We start from the raw sequence: 21,842 nt of genomic DNA on the forward strand, positions 1-21,842 counted from the left end.
GCTTCTCTCCAACCACACACCTTCAGATCTTTTTCATTTTCACACTTGTAGTTTTCAGCCCCAACCAACGCTGACTCAAGTGACATCATTTGAGGCAATTCATCAGACTTTGCGCAGCTCCCCCTAAAGCCCCAAAAAGTCTTATACAGCTGTGTTCGGCTATGCAGTGGTACTAATGCACTTTACTCCATATTTTTGTTTTGTTGAAGTGGCATATTGCTACAATCACACACTAATACTTCTTGAATTGTTCTGTGTTAAAATGTGTTATGAATGAATATACAGACACAATATCATTGTTTTCCTTCTGCTGTGGCATTTTAATATCGGAGGGTGACACAATAAAGCGAAGAAAGGCCAGGGCTGTTGATCGAAAACTCATATTTTCAAATATGTCATGTTAACATATATCCTCTGTTTTTATTCAATTTTCTACCTGAAAAATGTTTTTGTTTTCTCCTTAGTCTTAACTCTTTTCCTTTCTCCTCTTCTTTTATGTTTAATCCAAACAATGGCGACAGAAGCAGCCCTGATGTTTGCTCTGCTGCTTTTAGCTGCTTGTATTTTCTTAATATTATATAATATTTTCTTAATTATGTCATCTTAAATCTTAATGTAAATCTTAAACTTACTGCTGAATAGGAAGATGACGAATGACGTGAAAGATGGTGGAAGCAGAGTGGTGTGCAGGGCATAGTATTAGGGACATAGGATGATCGGGATGGGTAGGTGGTTTGAGCAGGGCAGGACACTGGAGCTGGAGCAGTAAATGCTGTAGGAGGGAATGCTAAAGGCTGGTGAGAGATGGAGGATGGCGGGAGAGGTGATGATAGCAGCACGGAGCTGTACTGTACTACAGTAGGAGTTGGTGGTGGTGACAGATTGTGTTTCTGGTCTGCTGCTGGGAAGATGCCTGCAGGTTTTGGGCCAGAAGCAGCCAGAGTCTTTGTTCGAGCCAAGTCAGTGACAAGCCTGCTGGGTAATGATATAATAAGTTGTATTTAATGCTGATGAGAATATCAGTAGACATGTATTCATATATGTGTACGGGGGAAAAAAACTCCTTCAGGTCACCTTGATTTAGGCTTAGTGGAGAGAATATCTGAACACAATGCAATGTTGAGAGGCTGGAAAAGATGACACAACGTCTCCTTGTGGTTTTATGACAAGTATTTGACTGCAACATCACTGAGTCAAGACTTCACTGTCAGATCACTAAGCTGCAAAGCTCATTGAAAACCTGAGCAGCAGGTTGAATTGATTTCCTGAAGACTCGGTATAATCTCTCCGTCTCTATCTGTACATCTCTCCCTGCTACTCTTCCTCCCCTTCTCCTGCTCTGAATGTAAAACCTTCTGTCATTCTGTCAGTCCATCACTTTGGCCACCCTTAGCAGTTGATTAGAGTCTGTCCACCCTAATCTTCCCCACAGACATGGCCTGTGTGACTGTTTAATCTAGCAGGAAGGAAAAACAAATGCTGACAAAGAACACGCATACAATCAATATACACTAATGGAAGACATATCAGTTGGGTGACACGTTGGTCCCAATTTGGCATTAAATATCATCTGCCAGTTTTGTGATTGGACATTAATAGGAATGAGGTTCTTGGTCATAACTAATAAAAACAGTCTATAAAGGAGTTTATAACCTGCAAATAAAATGTTCCTTCCACATTTAATTGTCTTTTAAATTGTGCAATAATAGTACAATAATATCCTCCTCCTCCTCACTCTGTATTTCTAATTTATTTTTAGAGATAGCCCCTACATGTTTGAACCCAGCATGATGTGAATTGTTTTAGTAGTTGTTTCTTGAAAACGCTAACCCAACTCAAGAATGATATATTTCAGTTTCTAATCATATGTGTGCCGGTTCCTGAAAACAAATTTTGTCATGAGGCAAAACAATGTGAGCACATTTAAAGTATAATGTAACTCCAAGGAACAGTAATGCAGTGTGCATGTGTTTGTGTTATTTTGTCCGCCTACATACCTCAAAATGTCTAGTTCAACACAACACAGCAACACAAAGTGCAGCCTGGAAAACAGTCATGGGATTGAATCAACACCTCTCTGACTCACTGTCAAAAACTGAACAGTGAAAATGAGTGAAAAGCGTCTTTTCTTCGTTAAATTTTAATCAGTCAGCATGAGGCCGCCACTGAGGGTGAAAACCTGTTCGGTCATTATTGGTCTGACCTTCGCTTTAAGGCACAAGTGTCAGAGGAAACATTGTCAACATCAAGACAGAACCTAATTAACACTCACAATTAACATGGAGAACAAATGGACTACCAGGTGCTTTGACTCCACAATTCAATTATTGCTTCTGACTGGCAAGAGAACCAGTGAAGGTTAAGGACATGCTAAAATTATGGAGCACTATGCACTATAACAGCAACAAGGATTATTGAGAGTCAAAGGTCTGTCTTTAAAAGATTAAATATGTCGTCTGTGGGCAGCGCTTGTGTAATTAAGAGAGAGTTACACGTCAGCCGCTAAACATGAGGGAAATGTGGCTCTGATGGAGATAATCACTGTGGAGTACCGAATCTTTTTGAACTCACAGTAGGAGAAACAAAAGTCCAAAGTGATCCAACTGTCATGACACTGTCTAACAGATGCTCCCAGATGTTAAGAAAAACCTCTTTAAGATGAAAAAAGACATGCATGTGCAAAAGAAATATATAATAATAATAATAATAATAATAATAATAAATAAGTTTGTAGACCTGAATCAGCTGTGCAAAGCCGGGCAAAATCCATCACATTTAAAACACATCTATCTGTGGGAGTTCCGTGCAGCTCAGTAGGAAAGAGATGAGTAACAACAAAAGCTTTTACCTTTGTTGGAGGAGGTAATTAGGTGAAATTAAAAACTCAGCCCCGGTGAAAACAGAGGTTGGTAGAATACAAACTTGGGGAGGTAAAGGAATTAAATGAAGTATCAGATGGCAGAGAACAAAGAATTTGTAGGTGAAGCTGGGTTGGGGCGAAGGTGAGAACAAGAACTGGATCTGCAATTACAAGATAATTATCAGACGCAAGGTAATCCATTCATGTGTGAAGATTTCATGGTCCAGGCTCAAAGGAAAATGGCTGGAGATTGAACTGTACTTGCTCTGTCTTACTTTTCCACGTGTGTGCATGCGCGCACACACGCACACACACACGCACACACACACGCACACACACACGCACACACACACACACACACACACACACACACACACACGTAATGGCAGGTGTGCGCACAGTCACACGTCTGAAATTTGATCAACCATTCTCAGGCTAGGAAATGACCTCCAGCAGATCAATATCACAGACTCATACCTTATTTCTAAAGCCCACTCAATTACCTGCGGACTGAGAAAAAAGGACACAGAACTCCACCTTCAGATGTCGGTGGAAACAGTGATTCATAATTCATCGCAACCTATCAAATCTGTGATCAATTAAGACCACAGTGAATGGGGGCAACTGTAATGACTGGTTTGCTGCTGCCTGTAGTGCAGAACAACTTGCACACGAGTGGCTGTGAGTGAATTATGACTGCTCTGAAAGAGGCGTTAGTGGTAAAGATTTCCACAGTTTAAACATTCATGAAGAAATGGAAAAGCTAAGAATGGCGCAGGAGAGGCGTAAACAGTGTGGATCAATGCTTGCTCCTTGTAGGGGCTAAATTTAGCCCAGCCTTGCACTGCGTCCCCACAAGCCTGGTTTATCAGTATCATTTATTAAAATCTGTGACAGGTCGGACTTCGCGGCTGCCGGAAAAAGGGCCTTTCTGGCTGCTCAGGAGGCATGAAATCACCTGGAAAGGGTGGGGATAGCACAGATGAATAAACTCTGAGTGGGAATATTAATCTAAGCCTAACATCTGTCCTTAGAGAGGGAGTAAGCGAAAGCTGCTCCTGCTGCTGACTCATTCTCTCTTTCAGTCCCCCTCCTCACTGCTTCATCACACATCCACCCTCTTTCCTCAGCTCTATTTGTTTTTGCCCCTTTGCTTGTTCTTTTTTCTTGTTCCCATCTGATATGGCCTGGTAATGGGCTTTCATGTTTCAGTAAATACTTACTGGGTATACAGTATTCTTCATCCCTGCCACGGAAGTGGGATGAGGGTAAACCTTGGAGACCTTTTTTTTTTTTTTTATTATGATGACATTCTTTCTGCTTTGGTTTGTGTAGTCAAAACTTGGAAAAGAGAGCAGTGTAGTGAATATCAGTGATCAGCTGTTTCATGTCCCCACAATGATGTGATGAACAGGCAGAGAGGTTGCACGTGATGTATCAAGTCTTGTGTGTCTAAAAATGGCAACTTTAAGCAGAGCAGGAAATAACCTGGATGAAAAAGCCACATCAGACCAGGAATAATACTGAATATCATTATTTTGTCTGTCCTCCCATACAGTGAGAAAATAAGACACGCACACACACACACACACACACACACACACCCACAGTTGTGCAGGTAACAGTCTATGAAAACTTTCTACAAAGGTTTTGTGAATTTCAACTTTAAACTGACTTTTGCATTGAGCACACACATGGTTACTAGACCTTCATGAATATGAATAAGCACCACACAAGTTCCATATATATGAACTTGATGCCACATAGATTATGCAACCAGGGATTGGATGAGGTTGAAACCCTGAATAATTCAGGTGGACCAAAGCTTGACGGGCCCCTGAAACACATGAAGATTATGGATAATGTCGTCCTGTCGTCAGGGAGCCAGAATTTACAGCTGTGGCCCGTCATGATCACGTTGTCTGACTTTTTCTCCAGCTTCACACATTCAGCCTTGTCTCCTCAAATTATTAATCAACATGTGGAAAATAAATTCAACCACACATATTCTTTAATCAACATGTTTTCAAAGAACACATCAGAGGAGTTGCAATATGTCAATACTGAACGCATCAACAAAACATTCACTATTTCCTTTGTTTTTCCAATGATATCTGCTTGTGGCAACGAGGCACAAGCCACATTTTTATGGTGGTTATGCGTGGGTACATGAGACGTGACATGTTTACTTTTTCAACCATAATCCATGCAGCAATTATTTTTCCTCCAAAACATATTAGGCAAAATCATTCAGTGGTATAAAAATGCAATTTGTTGGAGACACGTTTCCATATTTATACACTGATGACTCGTCTGCTCTGGATTTTCCAAGAATAGATGCTTTAGAGGGAAAAAGGGGCTTGAAACTCTTAGTGTCTCTCAATTATCAAACTGATATAAAGTATGTAATATCCTCTATCTACAATAAGAACAGATGTATGTATTCAGCTGTATAAAAGAGCCTTTTATACAACAGTATGACCTCCTGATGTATACTCACTATATAAACTGTATAAAATTTGATGCAGTAATTTTTTCATGATATAGCAGTGCAACTACCCTGACAGTGAAACAGTCAGTGTTTGCTGACGAAACACTTTAACTGAGTGACTGATGCTTTTCTATCAGCAGGGTGTGTGTTCAGCCCAGTGGAAAGACTGCAAACAAGGAATGAAAATACTCGCAGCACACACTGTTGTTTAGATAGGATGGCCCTCCTCCACCTCTCCTCTGCTCTCCTGCTTCCCTTTTCTCTTCGCTGGAGGCGGCTGAGTGCTCCTAATCAGCAATCATTTGAAAGGTCATGAATGAGACGCCTGTGGGAGAGGCTGCTGGCTGTAAGCTAACAGTTTGTCTCAGTCAACTGGTGCACTGAGCTGACACTTCCTGAGCTGTAGTTTAGCTAAATTGGCTCGAGACCCCCTTCACTGTACGTTTCCTTTATTTATTATTTTTATTTTCCTTCTGACTTTGTCATGACCGCTTTTGAGACTTTTATTATAAATATAAGAGGGAAAACAATTAGTCTAATTTGCTCATCATAACAGGTCTTCACCTCTTAATTATCATCCAAGGAACCTAATAACGACTTTTCCCTGAGGACATTTTGACATGTCACAGAAGGAAAAGCACAGGCATAAATAGTAAAATTAATGATGGCTGAATTCCAATTAGCTGCTTCAGTTTCAGGGTCCTGGTATGGTTCATGCTGACTCACTGTCACACTGTCATGTCTCACACGGACACTTGAAAATAACAGAGCCACTGTTAATGGTAATAGTAATAAATGTGACTTTCTTACTTTGATAAGTCAAATGTCTGCTGTGAAAAAGGCCTATGGCTCACATGTTGTGAATGTTTGATGTTGCTAAAATTAATCAAATAAGCGCCACATATTAGAGCTTATAAAAGGGCTAAATCCTCTTAAAGGAATCATTGTACATTATGGGAAATATGCCTTTTCATTTTCTTCTGTTAAAAGAGAAGATTGATACTTCTCTGCTAAACTGCTAAATATGAAGCTGCTTTGTTTGTCGGATGACGCTGAAACTTTTAAACAATTCTCAGACTTGTTGACACTGCATTTTTCAGAGTGCTCCAAAACTCCTTATGACTCCTTCATAACCGTGTGCAGAACGGTCTTAGAGCCGGTCTGTGCAGAGCGATGCTGGGGCAGATGGCTGAAGCCAGATTTACTCAGGCGTCCTACCGTCTAAAACCACAACTCCGTCTCCTTCGGTACAGATACAACAGTGTCCATCTGATCCCTACAACCACACAGCATCTGCTGAAGCATTCTGGGCTGTGTGTCATTGTGTGCGGGTACATATATACTTATGTGTGTTTATGCAGTGTGTCCTCATATCCGTTTTGTGTTGCTTGTGCTTCAGAGTTCAGAGTATCTAAACAGTATGTTAACATGCCAGTAATGTGAATACAAATGTTCCCCCCTGCTCTCTTGTTAAAAGCCTTCACCAGCACCTATCACCAGCAGCACCTAAGATGCAAATACACATTTGAGACACAGACATTTTTGAAATGATAGAGAGGGGCCTGAACGCGAGAGAACAAGAGCACTTCTAAAAAAGGGTTTCAGAACAGCACTGCAATCACTCAGTGAACTCAATGAACTCGATGAACTAACTACACTGTTAAAAAAAATTCTGTTCCCCGAATAACAATAAAACTGAGGGTCATGGCCCCTGCTCATCCCCGAACACAGAACCCCATTCACCCCTCATACACACACACACAGACACACACACGCACATTTGTAAGCAAACTCTACTGGCAGCCACCAGTGTGAAAAACACACTCTGCTTCTAATGACCCTCAGTCCTGCTTCTCATTATCCCTGCTCTTCCATGTGGCAAGCTTGGCCTGGCCTGCAGCTCTGCAGACAGCCCTTTATATGCTACTGTCACACGGGTCCTCCATTACCTGACACTGTACAAACACTATAGATCACTATTAATGATTTTACCCTCCCTACAGTAAAATGCAGTATTGTGATCCAATATAGTTTAATCACAGTGTCACTTATATTATCTATTATTGTCTTGGATATGAAATTCTGTAAACATTTAGCTTTCCACAGAGGATATATCCCAAAGATGTTGTTTTTACACTTGCGCTTATTTATGAACCCTGTTTGATATTTATCAAAACATCTGTATATTTTTTGTATTAAATGTTGGTTTTACTTTTATGGCTGCAGCATGGATGAAGAGCCCGAGACAAATTTCCCACTCTGTTAAACAATAAAGTTAATCTCAATCTTCAGGTATCAGAGAAACATGAAATACAACCCTGGAAGTCCAGTTTGAGTAGCTGATCTGCGACTCCATAGGTATCTCAAGTGGCAAAACAATGCACTATTTACTGTTTATAATACTATAAGACAGGATTTTACAAGTGTGAAAATTTATTACAGCAGTAATTGTTTTATATTTCACATGATGAGGGTGAGTTAAACAGTAGAAATGTATAGTTATAGTTAAAAAGTAATCCGTCAGGAATGTGAGCCTGCATGTATTGGCCAACTGGATGACACTGCATTGCGTTGTGACAAAAGGTAAGCCAGGTTAAACTTTTTCACCAGACAAACCTGGGACACCCTCGACTGGCAACCTGACAAGGCTGGCCAGCATGGAGTCTCTAAAACAATTTTATGGTGAAAAATAAATTAAAAAAAATAAAAATATTCAGCTATTCTACTATAGTTTTTAGTTATTCAGCCTAGTTTAAAATAAATACTGCAAGGCCAATTTATTTATTCCAATGCAAAAAGAAAAAACAAAAACTACAGAAAAGGTAAAGATGGCCAGAAATATATATGATGTACCATTTCTGCTTCGTCTGTTCTCGCTACAGTAGGACACTATGTCGAGTGAGAATGGCCAAGATAAAAATGCTTTCCTTCACTACATAAAGCTGTGTTAGTGCTAGCATTAATATGATCACGTATAGACCCTTTTCCACAAGTTTCTGTGCCAGTCAGTGTGACTGTTTTCCCAGCCTGGTCCTCCATCAGACCAGATGCTGATCTTCAGCCTTCTGCCTTCAGTGCTTCACTCAAACAAGTCCCCAAACTAAGAAGAGAGAGAGGATTATGAAATGAGGATACTTGCCACAGCTACTCGACTGGCCTGACAACACCCCTGATGATACTAAATGTAATTTAATCTCAACATTACTTCCTTCACCCTCTCGTGTGAAAACGTTGCCAACTCCTGTTTTGGGCCCTCCAAGACACCGTATCATGGCTTTTCTAGGAACAAATAAATCACACTCAGTGCATCTGATCTGCTGCTACAGTTTCCAAACAGTTTCTTTGATCCTGGTGGCAAACTGAGAGGTGTGATGTTGGCACCACACTCAGAACTGAGCCTTTCTCACCTCCCACAATCAACTTGAAAAGTCAAAGTCACTCTTTTTGTCCCTCTCCTCAAAATCAATGTTTTTTTCCATACAGTAAAAACACAAAAACATTTTACAGTAGAGAGTTGACATAAGTGCAGAAACAGTCTGCAAAACCAAGGGCTTAAAGAAAACTGCCCACTGCCTACAGAGAAATACAGCCTGTCTGACCATCATGCACTGATCCCTTGTTTGACACTCTGATCCAGGTATACTGCCAAATATCTAAGAACTTAACCCTTCATGCATGAAGGAAAGCGAGGCAGAATTGGAGATGTAGACAGGACATAGAAGCTGAGAGCAAAGAAGCCAGATAAAGCCTGAGCCCAGCAAGGGCTCCATGGTTGGAAGGCGCAGGGCCATTAGCATTGTTCTGCTTAATAGTGAGCTCATTCATCCAAAGAGAGAAATGGAGAGAGGCGGAGGAAGAGAGGAAAAAGAGACAGAAAGAAAATCGCTGCTGATTTACACCTGCTGTTACAAGCCCCATCTTCCCCTCTGATTAGTCTACTTCAGACGTAGCTCCCTGAGCACAGATTACATGCTTGCAACATCAGACACCTGCACACCTAGCAACGACTACAACCCTGCCTACCTGCATACATACATGAAGAGCTCTTGATTTGAGTCCATTTCGTGTTTACGACAAGGAAAAGCAGGCACACTCTCTTTAGCACTGGTGGCCATTTCCCCAAATGACTTTGACAGATCCTAGAACATCAAGCGAGGGTGCCATGCAATATGGGATCACTGCTGAGTAAAACTGTCTTTCTGTTCAGCTTGAAGTAGCTGTATAGTATCTGTATAGATTGTTCTCAATGAATGAATACCGTGTGCCAAATGCTTGACTCAGGATTTCTGCTACATATACAAAAAGAGTGCTGACTTCAGTCTAGCCGGTAATACACCAGATACTGAACATGTTTTCCTTGGGGAATATCAGCTACTGTTGGCTAATGGACAATTGAGGGCAAGGTTAGACTTTAACAGGCTGTGAGCTCGTGTTAGGCGAAAGGCAATGTGCAGTTATTTAGCAAATGCAACATAATGGTTGAAACGTTTTATGACTGGGGCACTGCAGGTCAGGATTGAGTATCTGTGTATGTCAGATATGAAGTTAAATGCCCTGCCATTGTCAAATTTATTGTGTTTTAGCCATACTAGCTGTATGGCTCTAGGGGTTGGCAATGATGGTTTTTCAGTCAGCCCACTACTTTGGTGCAAACTGAAACAGAGTGCTACAGGAATGAGTCTGTGGTTAACACAAGCTCAAGGCATTTTTATATTCTACAACATAAAATACGTCAGTAAATGTTCCACTCATGATTTTTTAAGCTTTCACGTGTCTTAAAAAAAATCAGAAGAGCAGCTAATGACACTACAGAGGTTGTTGGGGACATTAAAGGGTAAAAATGTCCAATGGCTCAGCTGACACCTGAGCTGTTTCATGTACTGTGTGGGCAGCTGGATTGAATATAATAGGCATGTATCTGTTCTGTCACAGGTGCATGAGACAGATGACTAAAAAAACCTGACTCCTGTGTAGACAAGGCGTAATCGTGTTCCCTCTTATGTGATAAACTTGACAATCGGAAAGAACTTTTTCGTTTCCTTTTCGTTTGACTTCATTCTTTCATTATAGTTATTATTATTATTCACTATTATACTTGAATTATTGAAGACGACAAGTGATTTCAAATATTTGGATCCAGGTTACAAAAAAGAAAGAAGAAAATTAGATTTTAAAAAAAGATGACAAAATGTAATCTAATGCAAGATTTAGACCAATTTCTACCTTTTTCCACAAAAAAAAAATGGTGTGTTAGTGCCGTGCAGAGTGTGACATCCTAGATTTCCATTTGTGCTTTTCCTAGTACACTACCACTGATTACAGCCTGTATCAACACTGTGTATGTGCTCAGCACTTGTCTACACACATAACAACCAGTGATGACAAATGAACCACATTCAAGCACCTGTGCACCCGTACACATCCAACTTGTTCTCTTCCCAAAGTACATTTTGACCTACAATTATCTTCTGCTCTACTTCAGTCTGTCCCAGGCGATTCAGCCGGATAAATCTCAGAGCATCTAAAGCAGGTGTTTCTGATGCCCTTCATCATTTATCACCTCTGTCTTTCAGAGCGCTCCCCTGAAGCTTGATCTCAACATCTGTATGATGCTGCTGTTCATGCTGATGGTTTTTCGTATTTTCCACAGAGAGTTCAAGGTTGTTTTAGGTCAAGTGTTGTTTTCCCTCAATATTATCTTTATTCTTCACTTAAATTGGAATCAAAACATGATTATGATTTTAAAGGATTTCATATCCTCTACTATATCCATGAATGTATTGAACATAGAATGACAGCTACGGCACTCAGGTGAAAGCTGTCCATCCAGTGCTCACTGAAAAAGTTTATATTGCTCTCATCTTTACTATTGCTTGCATGCATTATAGTGTTTTCCTATCCAACTGCTGGCCCACATAAATGACACAAAAGTCGGAGGAAAAAAATGGACACTGTCATTTCCCCAGAAAGTGAAAACAAATCACCGACAGCTGCACAACCCACAGCACATTATTTCAACCTCAGCTGCTGCCAATGTGAAGTTACTGATAACAAAACATCCTGTCCTGCTCCTCCACCTTCTTTCTAATATTACATAAAAAAACACACACAATGCTTGCACTCTTTTCAACATCTATGCCATTTATTTTTTTCTGTCTGACTCCAGGGCTGTGGCACCTGTTATGCCGGCCGTGCTGTTGAGACATCGGTGCTGTTGCTGATGATGAGGTGTCTCTCGGAGGCCTGTGCTCTCTCAGCAGCCTGACATCCATTAGTGCTTTATGACCAGCTCACTGCCTCAGCAGTCCCAGCACATGCACAAGTGCTTGGCTTTTCATTTTTCTCCCTCTCTCTTACCTGAGTCCCTGGGGCACACCGGCTCAGGCCCTTATGATAAATTGTGGCAATTACGCATTGTAATCACCCCTGGACCGGAGACAGATGTTAATGGGGTGCAGCAAAAAAAGAGTGCCCCCATGTGGTGGGAGGGGAAAATCCCTTAGTGGTGCAACGTGGCTACAGTATTTCATCTTGATGGGTTCAGACAATGTAAACTGAAACATATTGATCCCTATGAAGAGAGTGTGTCATTGAAAATAGTGACACAGAAAAGCAACAAAAACAGAAAAATGGATAGGATTTTGCAGATATCTGATAAAATTCTAACACAAAAAATGTGAAGAAGAATAGAAAAATATAGTGGATCCCAGCATTGTTACTCTTTGCTTAATAACAGCTTCCAGAATACCCACGCACTACATATCAGTTAAACACTTGACAGTGATGTTCAAAGAAATGCAATTAGTCAAACCTAAAAAAGTGTTTTAGGCTAATAGACATTTTTAGCAGGGGTAAATAATGATTACAGTTTCATCAGTAACAATGTCTAGGAAGCAGCTAGGGGCACAAAAGGAGCTAAAGTTTTTATTGGAATTAAGAGTCTACATCAAGTGTAAAATGAAGCGAACAGCAGTAACAGCACTCAGCAAGATGTGAAGATATGGAACGCAAGACTTTTGCATGCAGTAGTGAATCTCTAGAGAAGTCAGGAAATTATTAGTACAAGTACAAGAAAATGAGCGAGTTGGCATCTACCTACTGCAAGCACTGTTCGTTCACGGTCACCTCTACACAGCCTTATCCAAGGGAAAGACAACCAACTGCATCAAACTTATTGAAAGAAATGACAAAGGAATAACAGGCAACAGTTTTGCATACACACGGCTACTATAATTCTATATAAATAGCTGTAATTTGGTAACCAATGTTATATTAACTATCAAAAACAAAAATATTTCTATGATTCACCTTATCTGTTTGCACACAAATAAGGCAAAAGACATGTGTATGTGACCCCATCTGAAAGAGCCAAGCTGAAAACCAAAATTGAAACCCTAACTGCAGCCCTTGATCTACTCCGGGGTAAAATAACACATAATTTCCCAGCAATCTCCCAAGCTGAAGCTGTTGAAGGGCAACGGGAGAAGCCTTAAAACCAACAAAAAAAATCCATTGAGGATCTTAAAAACCCAGGTTAATGATTTTGTGAAGCAGAACCAGACTGGAAAAGTAGCAGAGATGACAAACCAGGATCTCCTTCATCAGCTGTCTAATATGCAATCAATATGGATCTCAGCTACAGGCTGGAGGAAGCCCATAAACAGCTGCAACAGCATACAAAAGAAGCCATCCACGCAGTATGCATCGATCTCTGTGTCGACATACAGGACATACAGGTGAAGGTAACAGAGAAGGACCATGAGCCTGTACTGTGCAACACAGAGAGTCAGAACCGACCTGCCTGCAGAACCTGGGCACAGATAGTTCACCATGTTAACAATGAAGAGCTTATTGAGAAAAAAAAGAGGAGGGAAAAGTGGTTTGCCTCAAGATGAGTGAGTTACAGAAAATCACGGACACCACAGTCAGTCAGATTTGGGAGGTAGGGGGACTATATGCTGAGGAGCAGCTAGCAAAAAAAGTTGCGCAAACCAAGGAGCAAGCGGTGGGCAGAGGAGGACCTGGTTTGTTCGGCTGTTCATATGCGACTCTGGACAAGATGCAGAACAGTAGGGGGATTGTGTAAGGGTTTTCAACCATGCACTGTAACCCTGAATTTATCTAGACCTAACTTGGATGAGCAATTGTCTGAATCATTTGGGCCAGGCATTAATCAGACTTTACCCAGTCAGCTCACTCGACCTCATTAAATCTACTAATAGGGATTAAAAAGGATATCCCTTTCAAAGCACCAGAAAAAGGATAGGATTGATTTTAGGGGAAGATTTTTCATTATTTTAAAGTATAACAAGGGCTGACATGGTGTGTACAGCAAGTGTGTAGGCGTATAACTGTGCAGTGTATAACCTGTAAACATCTGACAGCTTGCACAAGTCTTGCAGCCCTCTGATGTTTTAAGACTAGGTTAGGCACATTTTGTAGCTCTTTTCTTTCAAAATCATTTCTTACCTAAAACAAATCACTTTTTAGACGTAGTGATAATATAATGTTTGCTAGAAGTTTAAATGCTCCTGGAGGTATTTGATCAATATAAACATTCTAGACAATGGAAGAAAGTGTTGGTCTTACAGCTCAGTGAAGGTCCGCAGCACAGTGAACAATGACGACAGCATCTTCAGTCCGATTCTCCGTCTCCGTTCCTAATTTATCGGTCCAGGTTCTTTACCTGAAACACACAGAGACAGCAAAATGGATAAGAGTTTCTAAACACACACACACACACACACACACACACACACACACACACACAAATATAGTGTGAGAAGGTGGGAACAGATGGCTGCCCTTCTTTGAGACTATGTCCAGCAGTTTTCCAACCGCATCATCTGGCAGGTGTTGTGCTGTGGCATTGTGGGTATCAGCAATTTAAAGCACAGCAGTGAGTCTTCACCTCTCTCCCACACACACACACACACACACACACACACACACACACACACACTTTACAGACACACACACACGAGCATGTATGTTCATGCACAGACATACAAGAAAGTAAGACATGAACAAACGCACAGCTGTTAAGAAGGAATCCACATGTGTGACATGTCTCAGGGGATAATGACAACAGACCCTGCTTATTGTGGCTGATGCAGATAACAACACTGAACTGTTTTGCATGTTGAAGTTCACACTGTGATCCACACAAGCAAGAAAGGTTAAAACGTGAATGCTGAATATTTGCCATAATTGTAGTACAAGTGGACAAATGACAGTTACATCATTATTATAAACAGAAGCTGCAGCTGTTAACACGAGACAAAAGGCATAAATGCAACAGGCAGCTATAGATCCAAGCAGGCACACAATACAAAAGCCTGTGTTTGGAGAGAACCCAAAGAAAGCAAAAGAGGAAAAACACACAGCAAATACTATCAACTTTATAATGTGAAAATTCGTAGCTTCGTGTTGTTTGGAAGCCAACTGACAAGTTTCAATGTACAACATTTGGCTCCTTTACACAGACTCATGTAAGAGATCGGCTTAAGTTGCTGTGGAGTTGTGACTTCTCACCACACTGGCAAGATGTTCACATCAAAACACAAAAATTGAATGATTAAAGATATCCACTCATCAGCCCCTGACTCTCCAGAAACCTTAAATATCTAACCTAAAAGTGCACCTCGTCTCTCTGAAGTATTTCTTCTACAATTACATGTACACCAGAAGCCTTAGAGTTTACATCATCATTTATTATGTTAACATGAGGTTTATATGGTGTATATTTAGCATCCATATGGACTCTGCACCATATGGTCATCCCACACTGAGTATGAAGTCAGAAGACTGTGAAAGCACGTGCTGCACCATGCCTCAAACATTTAGTGTAGATTTTTCTGCGTGAAAAAAGACAGAAATGCCTTTATGGTTTTTTTATTTGTAATAAGTTCATGACATTGAAGTAGTAACAGACTGGTTTTCAACATTTGGGAGAGTGAAGAGCTGAGTGTGATTAACATTATCATCCACATTTGCGCGTACTTGTGGGTGGTCATGTATCGCGGTCTGGAGACAGTGTTGTAGAAAGCCTTTGGCGATGCTGCCAAGTCTGTGTGTAAAGTAAATGGACTCTTGGGCCTTCTAGTTACATAATATTATAGTCAATATCAGTGATCCCACTGAAATGTTTAAGCCACTAGATACACTCAGAATAATACCTTACAGTGACTGCAGCAATGGTCAACAAGATTTTTTGCTCACTGTATAGTCACACAGCCCGGTTGTCACGGCGCTATGATGAGGTCATGGAGATTTGTAATGAGGTTGCCGCACACATTAATTAAGTTAGGGGGCATTTTAATGAGGTCAGAGCACACAATGATGAAGTCATTAGACTTGTGTTGATGCTTAAGTTAATCTCATATAAACACACACATTGATTGCTTCCTGTAACACAATGAGGACACATCCTCCTGGTGATTGCTGAAGATGGATGCAAACTTGATTAATTCTCATTAATGCATTTTATGCAACGGCAAAGTGTATTAGTATAAGTCACACTGAGATTTGAACTGAGTCATAAAAACCAGTTCAGTCATTTACAATAGGTGCAATGGAAGGAAGATGGCAGTCATCAGTTAGTACTCTACTGTTTTATGTACCTGTTGGTGTCGTATGTTGGAGGCAAATAAACGTGAGAGTTGGCCTCAGACCTCAGACCACTATGTTTACTTTACCATGATCATTATTGTAACTATAACGATGACAGCCCCCTAACCTTAATGAAGTATACATTTCAACCCAAACTATGAAGATTTTCTAACCTTAATTATTTATTTTAACTGAAAACATCACTTCCCTACCTGTAAACAAGCCATTTTTGGCTCAACCTAACCAAACCTTAACCTTAGTGTTGTCACACACAAAAAAAACCTATTCAACAGTGATTTGAAAACATTTTGGAATGACAAGTTGATGGTGATAGGGACAACAGATCAGAAGACATGTCTGTGTGTCGTCCTCTTCGAAATGACTATATATTTTGCTGTTTAATTTGTAGGACTTGATGCGTACGGTACACATTGAATTCAGTATCTTAACTCACAACATCTCACTCTCATCTTTCCACCTCGCTGGTGTGGAACAGAGAGCAGCACGTGCATTAAATGAAACTGCAAAACATAACAAAAGGGATCAGAGCCATTATATTTTGAACTCATATGCACTAAGATGAGCATAAAATAGGATATCCTTTATTTTGGAATAAACGTTTCCTTATTGTGACATTTTCCTCAAATCACTGAATTTGATTACCTACCCGTGTAAAATGTGCAACTGCCCCGGGGGACTCTAGAGGCACTAAAAGCTCTAGGCTTACTTTGTGTCCATTGGACTGTGGTAATTTAATTTTTTGTTTATAATGTTTGTTTTTTGTTTTAATAATTTGTTCGGTAGGTTGTCAATATGCACCATCAATGCACAATATCGACTGACATGATAAAGCTCTGTCTTGAAAAAGGTTGCTTTGTCAAAGAGCTTCAAGACTTTCATTAGTCTTAGTCTTGAGCTTTTATGTTGCATATTTCTGAATTAATTTGTGTTTCATTTACCATACACAATAATTCTGGGGCCAGCCTAACACATATTTTGAGTATGGGAAGAACAGGAGAATAACAGGGGCCTAGCAGCTCACTTTGCCTCGGGGTCCTCTGAGGGGTTATTACGACCCAGGGTAAAACAAGACGCTTTAAACAGACAGAAAACATACATCATCAGAGTTTCCTCCTCCAAGTGGCTGCTACTGAAAACACAGTATTGCATTCTTTCACATCATCATCAGCGGAGGTACAAACAGAACAAACTTCAACTTTTTCAAAGAACATTAAGACCGCCGCTGGATGACAGCTTCACATCAGATCTACACACACTCAACAGCAAATCACTACTGCTAAAGCACGCCGCGCCCGTAACAAACATCTCAGTCTCATCAGATGAGACAATCAGCACACAGACAGGCAGGCCCTGATTGGCCCCTTCAGCTGCTCTCTTCAAGCAGATCCCAAGCACTGACAAAAGACAGGTTTGATTACATATCCATGCCCACATACAAAGGAAATGAGAATTGACTTGCATTGCTTTATTGATTCCTGCAGGACATGTTTCATCTTGTAGTATGTTGCTCAAGAACACTTCAGAACAACAGGTTCTATGTGTGATCTTCGTTAAGTTGTCTAAAGCAGTGAAAAACGTTTATGCAATGTTACGTCAGCCGGTGTCAGTCCGGGAGCATTGTAATACATTACTTTTTAAATCTACTTAGTCCGTCTGTTTCACCTCTGAAATCCATCTTGACCAATAAATAAAGCAAAACAAGGCATAAGGATCCCGGCGACAGCTCTAATGTCTTATTGATTAAATCTATATTACCACCAACTCTCAGCCTGACATAATTTTGACAGCTGCCTTCCTTCTTCTATTGATGGAAATCAAGGGGTAAGCTACAAAACTACAAATGAACCTGTTGCACAGACAGACAGAGACAAACCGAGACAGAGACTTTCTTATAAGACGAATATGAGGTCCCAAGGGAGAGAGTTTTGGGTAATTCGAAATGGTTCTTGTGAGGGTGGAGATAAACATCAAGAGAAGCAATCTGGCTTTGATGGCTACTCTTTGATCTTATCCAGTGTTCACAAGCACTTGAAAGGTTTTGGGAGAAAGATAGAGGAACATTAGAAAAAAGAAAAACAAATTTCAACACCGTTTCATTAGCCTGGCTTTTCCCCCCACGTCAGTCTGCTCAGTCATTTCAGATGGGAGGTCATTTCATGTCAACCAAGACTCACACAAGCAGGTGAACAGATAAAGTGTGATGGAAACTGTGTGTGTGTGCGTGTGTGTGTGTGTATGTAACATGTGTGTTTTAAGCCCTTCCATCTCTCTGAAGGGATCATTAGAGGCAGGAAGGCTGAAGGTAGTGGGGCTTAAGTAGAACACAATCAGCAAATGGATTTATTTTCACACCTGCCATTAAATGACTGATAGTTTGACTTGAGCAGGCCAGTAGGTCCGTGAAAACATCCTATAACCCGTGCATATTTTGTTCCTATCTGTTTTTCACACACATTCAAAATGAGTCCAGACAAAAGAAATGAATTAGTGGTACCTTATTGCGTGATAAGGGTGTTCTCTGTTTGACAGTTTGGCTACTCCGCTAGCTAGATAGACCTACAGTATATTGTTGCTTTGTGAGTTACCCAGTGAATGATACCAGCCCCCTCTTTCTAACATGCATCCTTTTTGTTTCAGTGCAGCATCCGTAAACATTTTCTGGTGGACCTTCAGAGAAGAGCTTCATCCTGCTTTGGCTGCTATAGCAACGTTTTCTGTGACACTCCACTTTATGCTGCATTAGGAATTTCAAAGTTTCCAAATTCAATTATTGGGAACATTGTGTTATGAGTTAATGTACAGTGGTGGACTTTATAACATCTATTCTGCTCCAGTTGTTTTTATCGTCTTCATTATATATTGAGGACACCCCCCTTTCCTTCCTTTCTCTCCCTCTTCCCTTCTCTCTTCATATTGTTACTGCAGTGCCTGTTGTGTTTGGCTGCTGTATGAGAGACTCGATGAATAATTGATGACATAAAAAATTGTTATGCAACATCAACAACATTGAAAGGATAATTTTGGTTTATCACAACTTCTCTTCATAAATGTGGCCATCATTTCCATCAGTAAAGATAACATTGTTAAGACTGATTAACTTAAGCACTTTACAAAAGTGAGAAGGTTCATATTGTTCATTAGACTTCCTCATTGTACAGGGCAACTCCAGTGGGTAAAAGTTGAACCAGAAAGTTTGAGAGTTTTGGGAATAATTTCTCCATTCAGCTTCATTTTTTCTTTATTGCCAACCAAGTTTGCCTTACCTGGGGTGTTGTTTGAAAACTTTAATTTTGACTGTGACTGTGTCTGACTGTGAGTGTTTTGTGCCCCACTTTTTTTTAGTAATGAAACCAAATTTTCATCTCAATTACTGTAACCTGAGGCATACAATGTTTTTAATACTGATAAGAATGATGACAAAAACTATGAAAATAAGACCCAATTTGTAATAAAAATTGTATTGATTAGTTCTTTTGTACTTCTAATTGGCACTGGGATGAGTTTGTTCTACTATTTTCCTACAAGCCATTTATATAGTATAGTTTGCTTCCCTCTGTTGAGACCCTGCCTATTATTTTAAGTGCCAAAACTTAAAAAAAAAAAAAAAAGGTCTTTAGAGTAAAGATCAACACAGTGAAGCTGCTCAGTTACCAAAATAGAATCTGAGACACACTAAGTAAGCACAAAAAAGAAGAAAATTAATAAAATACATTCCTTTATTGCATGTGTTCCACATTATGTTTTTTTTCCGCAGCGAGGCAAATGTCAAGGTGAAACAAGGTTAATGAGCCATTCTACTGTCTGAAGCCGTCTTCCAGAATACTGACGCATGTTCTAATTCACGTCATGAGTTTTCACACATCCCAGCTGTGACAAGCTCAATGTGTCTCAGGTGTTATATTGCAGTGGCGCGACAGGACATCTGCACCATGTTGAGAAGAGAGGGAATTGCAAATAACACTTAGCATTTGCTTTAACGCGTCGAAAAAAATATTCATGATAGATGAATGTGTTGTGATTGATATTTTAATCAAACTATCTGAATTATCTTTAAGGAGGTGAATAAGACAGATGTGAATCCAAAAGATTTATGTCAGAGAGATCCTTGAGTCAGGTCTGAAGAGGATGAAGGAGAGGAACTGAGGTAAGTAGGGCCAGGGGAACACTGTGACACTGTGAGCATCACTTGTTCTGCTTTTTCAGTAGGTGCAGGGAAATCAGGGTGGCAGCTCGGTGTCACTGAATCAGCCACGCAGCCCTTCCGGCACTTTTTGTACTAGCTGGGCTTCAGTATGACGCCAGGTCTCTCTACAGTACCTGCCAGAAAGCTTCTCTTCTAATTGATGGAACCAAGGAAAACAAGAAGAGAAAGGGGAAGAGGAGAAAACGGGAAAGGAAATGGAAATAGAGAACTGTGCCGACGTGTGTGTGTGTGTGTGTTAAAGTGGCAGCCACTGACAGTACACCAGCAGCAGCGATTGAAGCTCACAGTGTAACCTCTGCTGATTCAACAACTCTATCCTGATGAGGTTTGATAACCTTCATGCCTCCATCTTCCCTCCTTTCTTTTCCTTACATTTCCATATGCACCTCCATCAACTGTCGCAACTGTTCACGTCTCACTTCACTTATCTGCTGCGTAGCTGCTTTTTTTTCCTTTCAGGGGCTAATACTTTAATAAAACCACAATCATGAGAGCTGCTATTTGAATATCTTTAAAAAGACGACACCATCAGAGGAACCAGCCTTCACTCCGCATGTCCAGCATTTTCCCACTGTGATATTGTCTGCCTGATTATTATTGTAGCCTCTTTAAACTCTGTAATACTGTATATAATACTGTAATACGCCACCTGTTCTATACATAATGTACCATGTACCATGATTATTGATGGATTCAAAGACATATATGGGAATAAGAGAAAAAGGTCTACCTTGACCTCCAGACCTACGAGCAGCACACGATCCTGAGTCTTACAGTACGTAGATTATACACGGGAACAAAGGAAAAAAGTCAAGTGTAATATAGTAAAAGGAGTAGATACCAATGAGAAATAATTCCTGGACACAAGTTTCTGGTTGTGATTGAGTGCTTGTGTTTCACCAGTGATTATAATACGAGATATAAGCATTTAAACCAATGACCCTCTGGGAACCAGCCTCTCATGTAAACGCCTAGAATTCATGCTCAGGTGGCGACCTTTCGAGCTGTCTTTAAGTACTCGCTCAGCAGGATTATCTGTGGATCACATGCTAAAATCAGCTCCGTTATGTTATCAGGTTGTCAGTAAGTGACAAAGTGGCTGCAGGATGGAGGGGTGCAGCGTGGAGGGGAGGTGAGATGTTGACAATGCAAAATGAGTCATCAAGAGGAATAACCTGCGCGGGGAGCCTCATAGCCTGTCAGTGTGGAAGAGTCTACAAGTGCGTGTTCGTCGTCAGTGACAGAGCAACAGAGAGAGATGAAGAGTCTCTTGTTAGTCCTGTAAAAAGCTGCTTGTTGTTAGACTTGGGAGTGCCGGGTACTGTCTCTCCCTTATGTTTCGTTAATGGCTCATTATTGGCTTCAAGCTGTAGAGTGACTGTAGAAGTCTTAGAGAGACACTGGCTGGTGGCAGACTGGATCCACTACACTGCTTTTCGTTACTACTGAATACAAGAAAAAAATGCAAAGGTACACAGAGAACAGCAGCTGCCCACTCTCACCAGTGGAAAAATGATATGGGAGGTAAACAAAAAGCCTTGTGGCATGCTTCTACAGTTACATAAAAATTGAAGGTAAATTTAAAAAAAAAAAAAAAAACATAAAAAAATGCATGCTCATACTAAAAAATACCCACATATAAAAAGATAAACTCC

General features: G+C 40.4%; 1 protein-coding gene across 2 annotated transcripts in view; it reads right to left on the reverse strand.

Moving 5' to 3' along the window:
• The window catches only part of sphkap (SPHK1 interactor, AKAP domain containing), a 126,763-nt gene that overhangs the window by 48,783 nt on the left and 56,138 nt on the right, over window positions 1-21,842 (reverse strand). For both annotated transcript variants that reach the window (XM_056374071.1, XM_056374073.1), the window contains exon 3: window positions 13,941-14,037. In XM_056374071.1, the coding sequence (XP_056230046.1) occupies window positions 13,941-13,984 (44 nt within the window). In that variant the 5' untranslated portion in view covers window positions 13,985-14,037. The remainder of the gene's footprint in view (window positions 1-13,940; window positions 14,038-21,842) is intronic.

Source organism: Seriola aureovittata, chromosome 4, assembly GCF_021018895.1.
Source record: "Seriola aureovittata isolate HTS-2021-v1 ecotype China chromosome 4, ASM2101889v1, whole genome shotgun sequence".
Taxonomy (NCBI): domain Eukaryota; kingdom Metazoa; phylum Chordata; class Actinopteri; order Carangiformes; family Carangidae; genus Seriola; species Seriola aureovittata.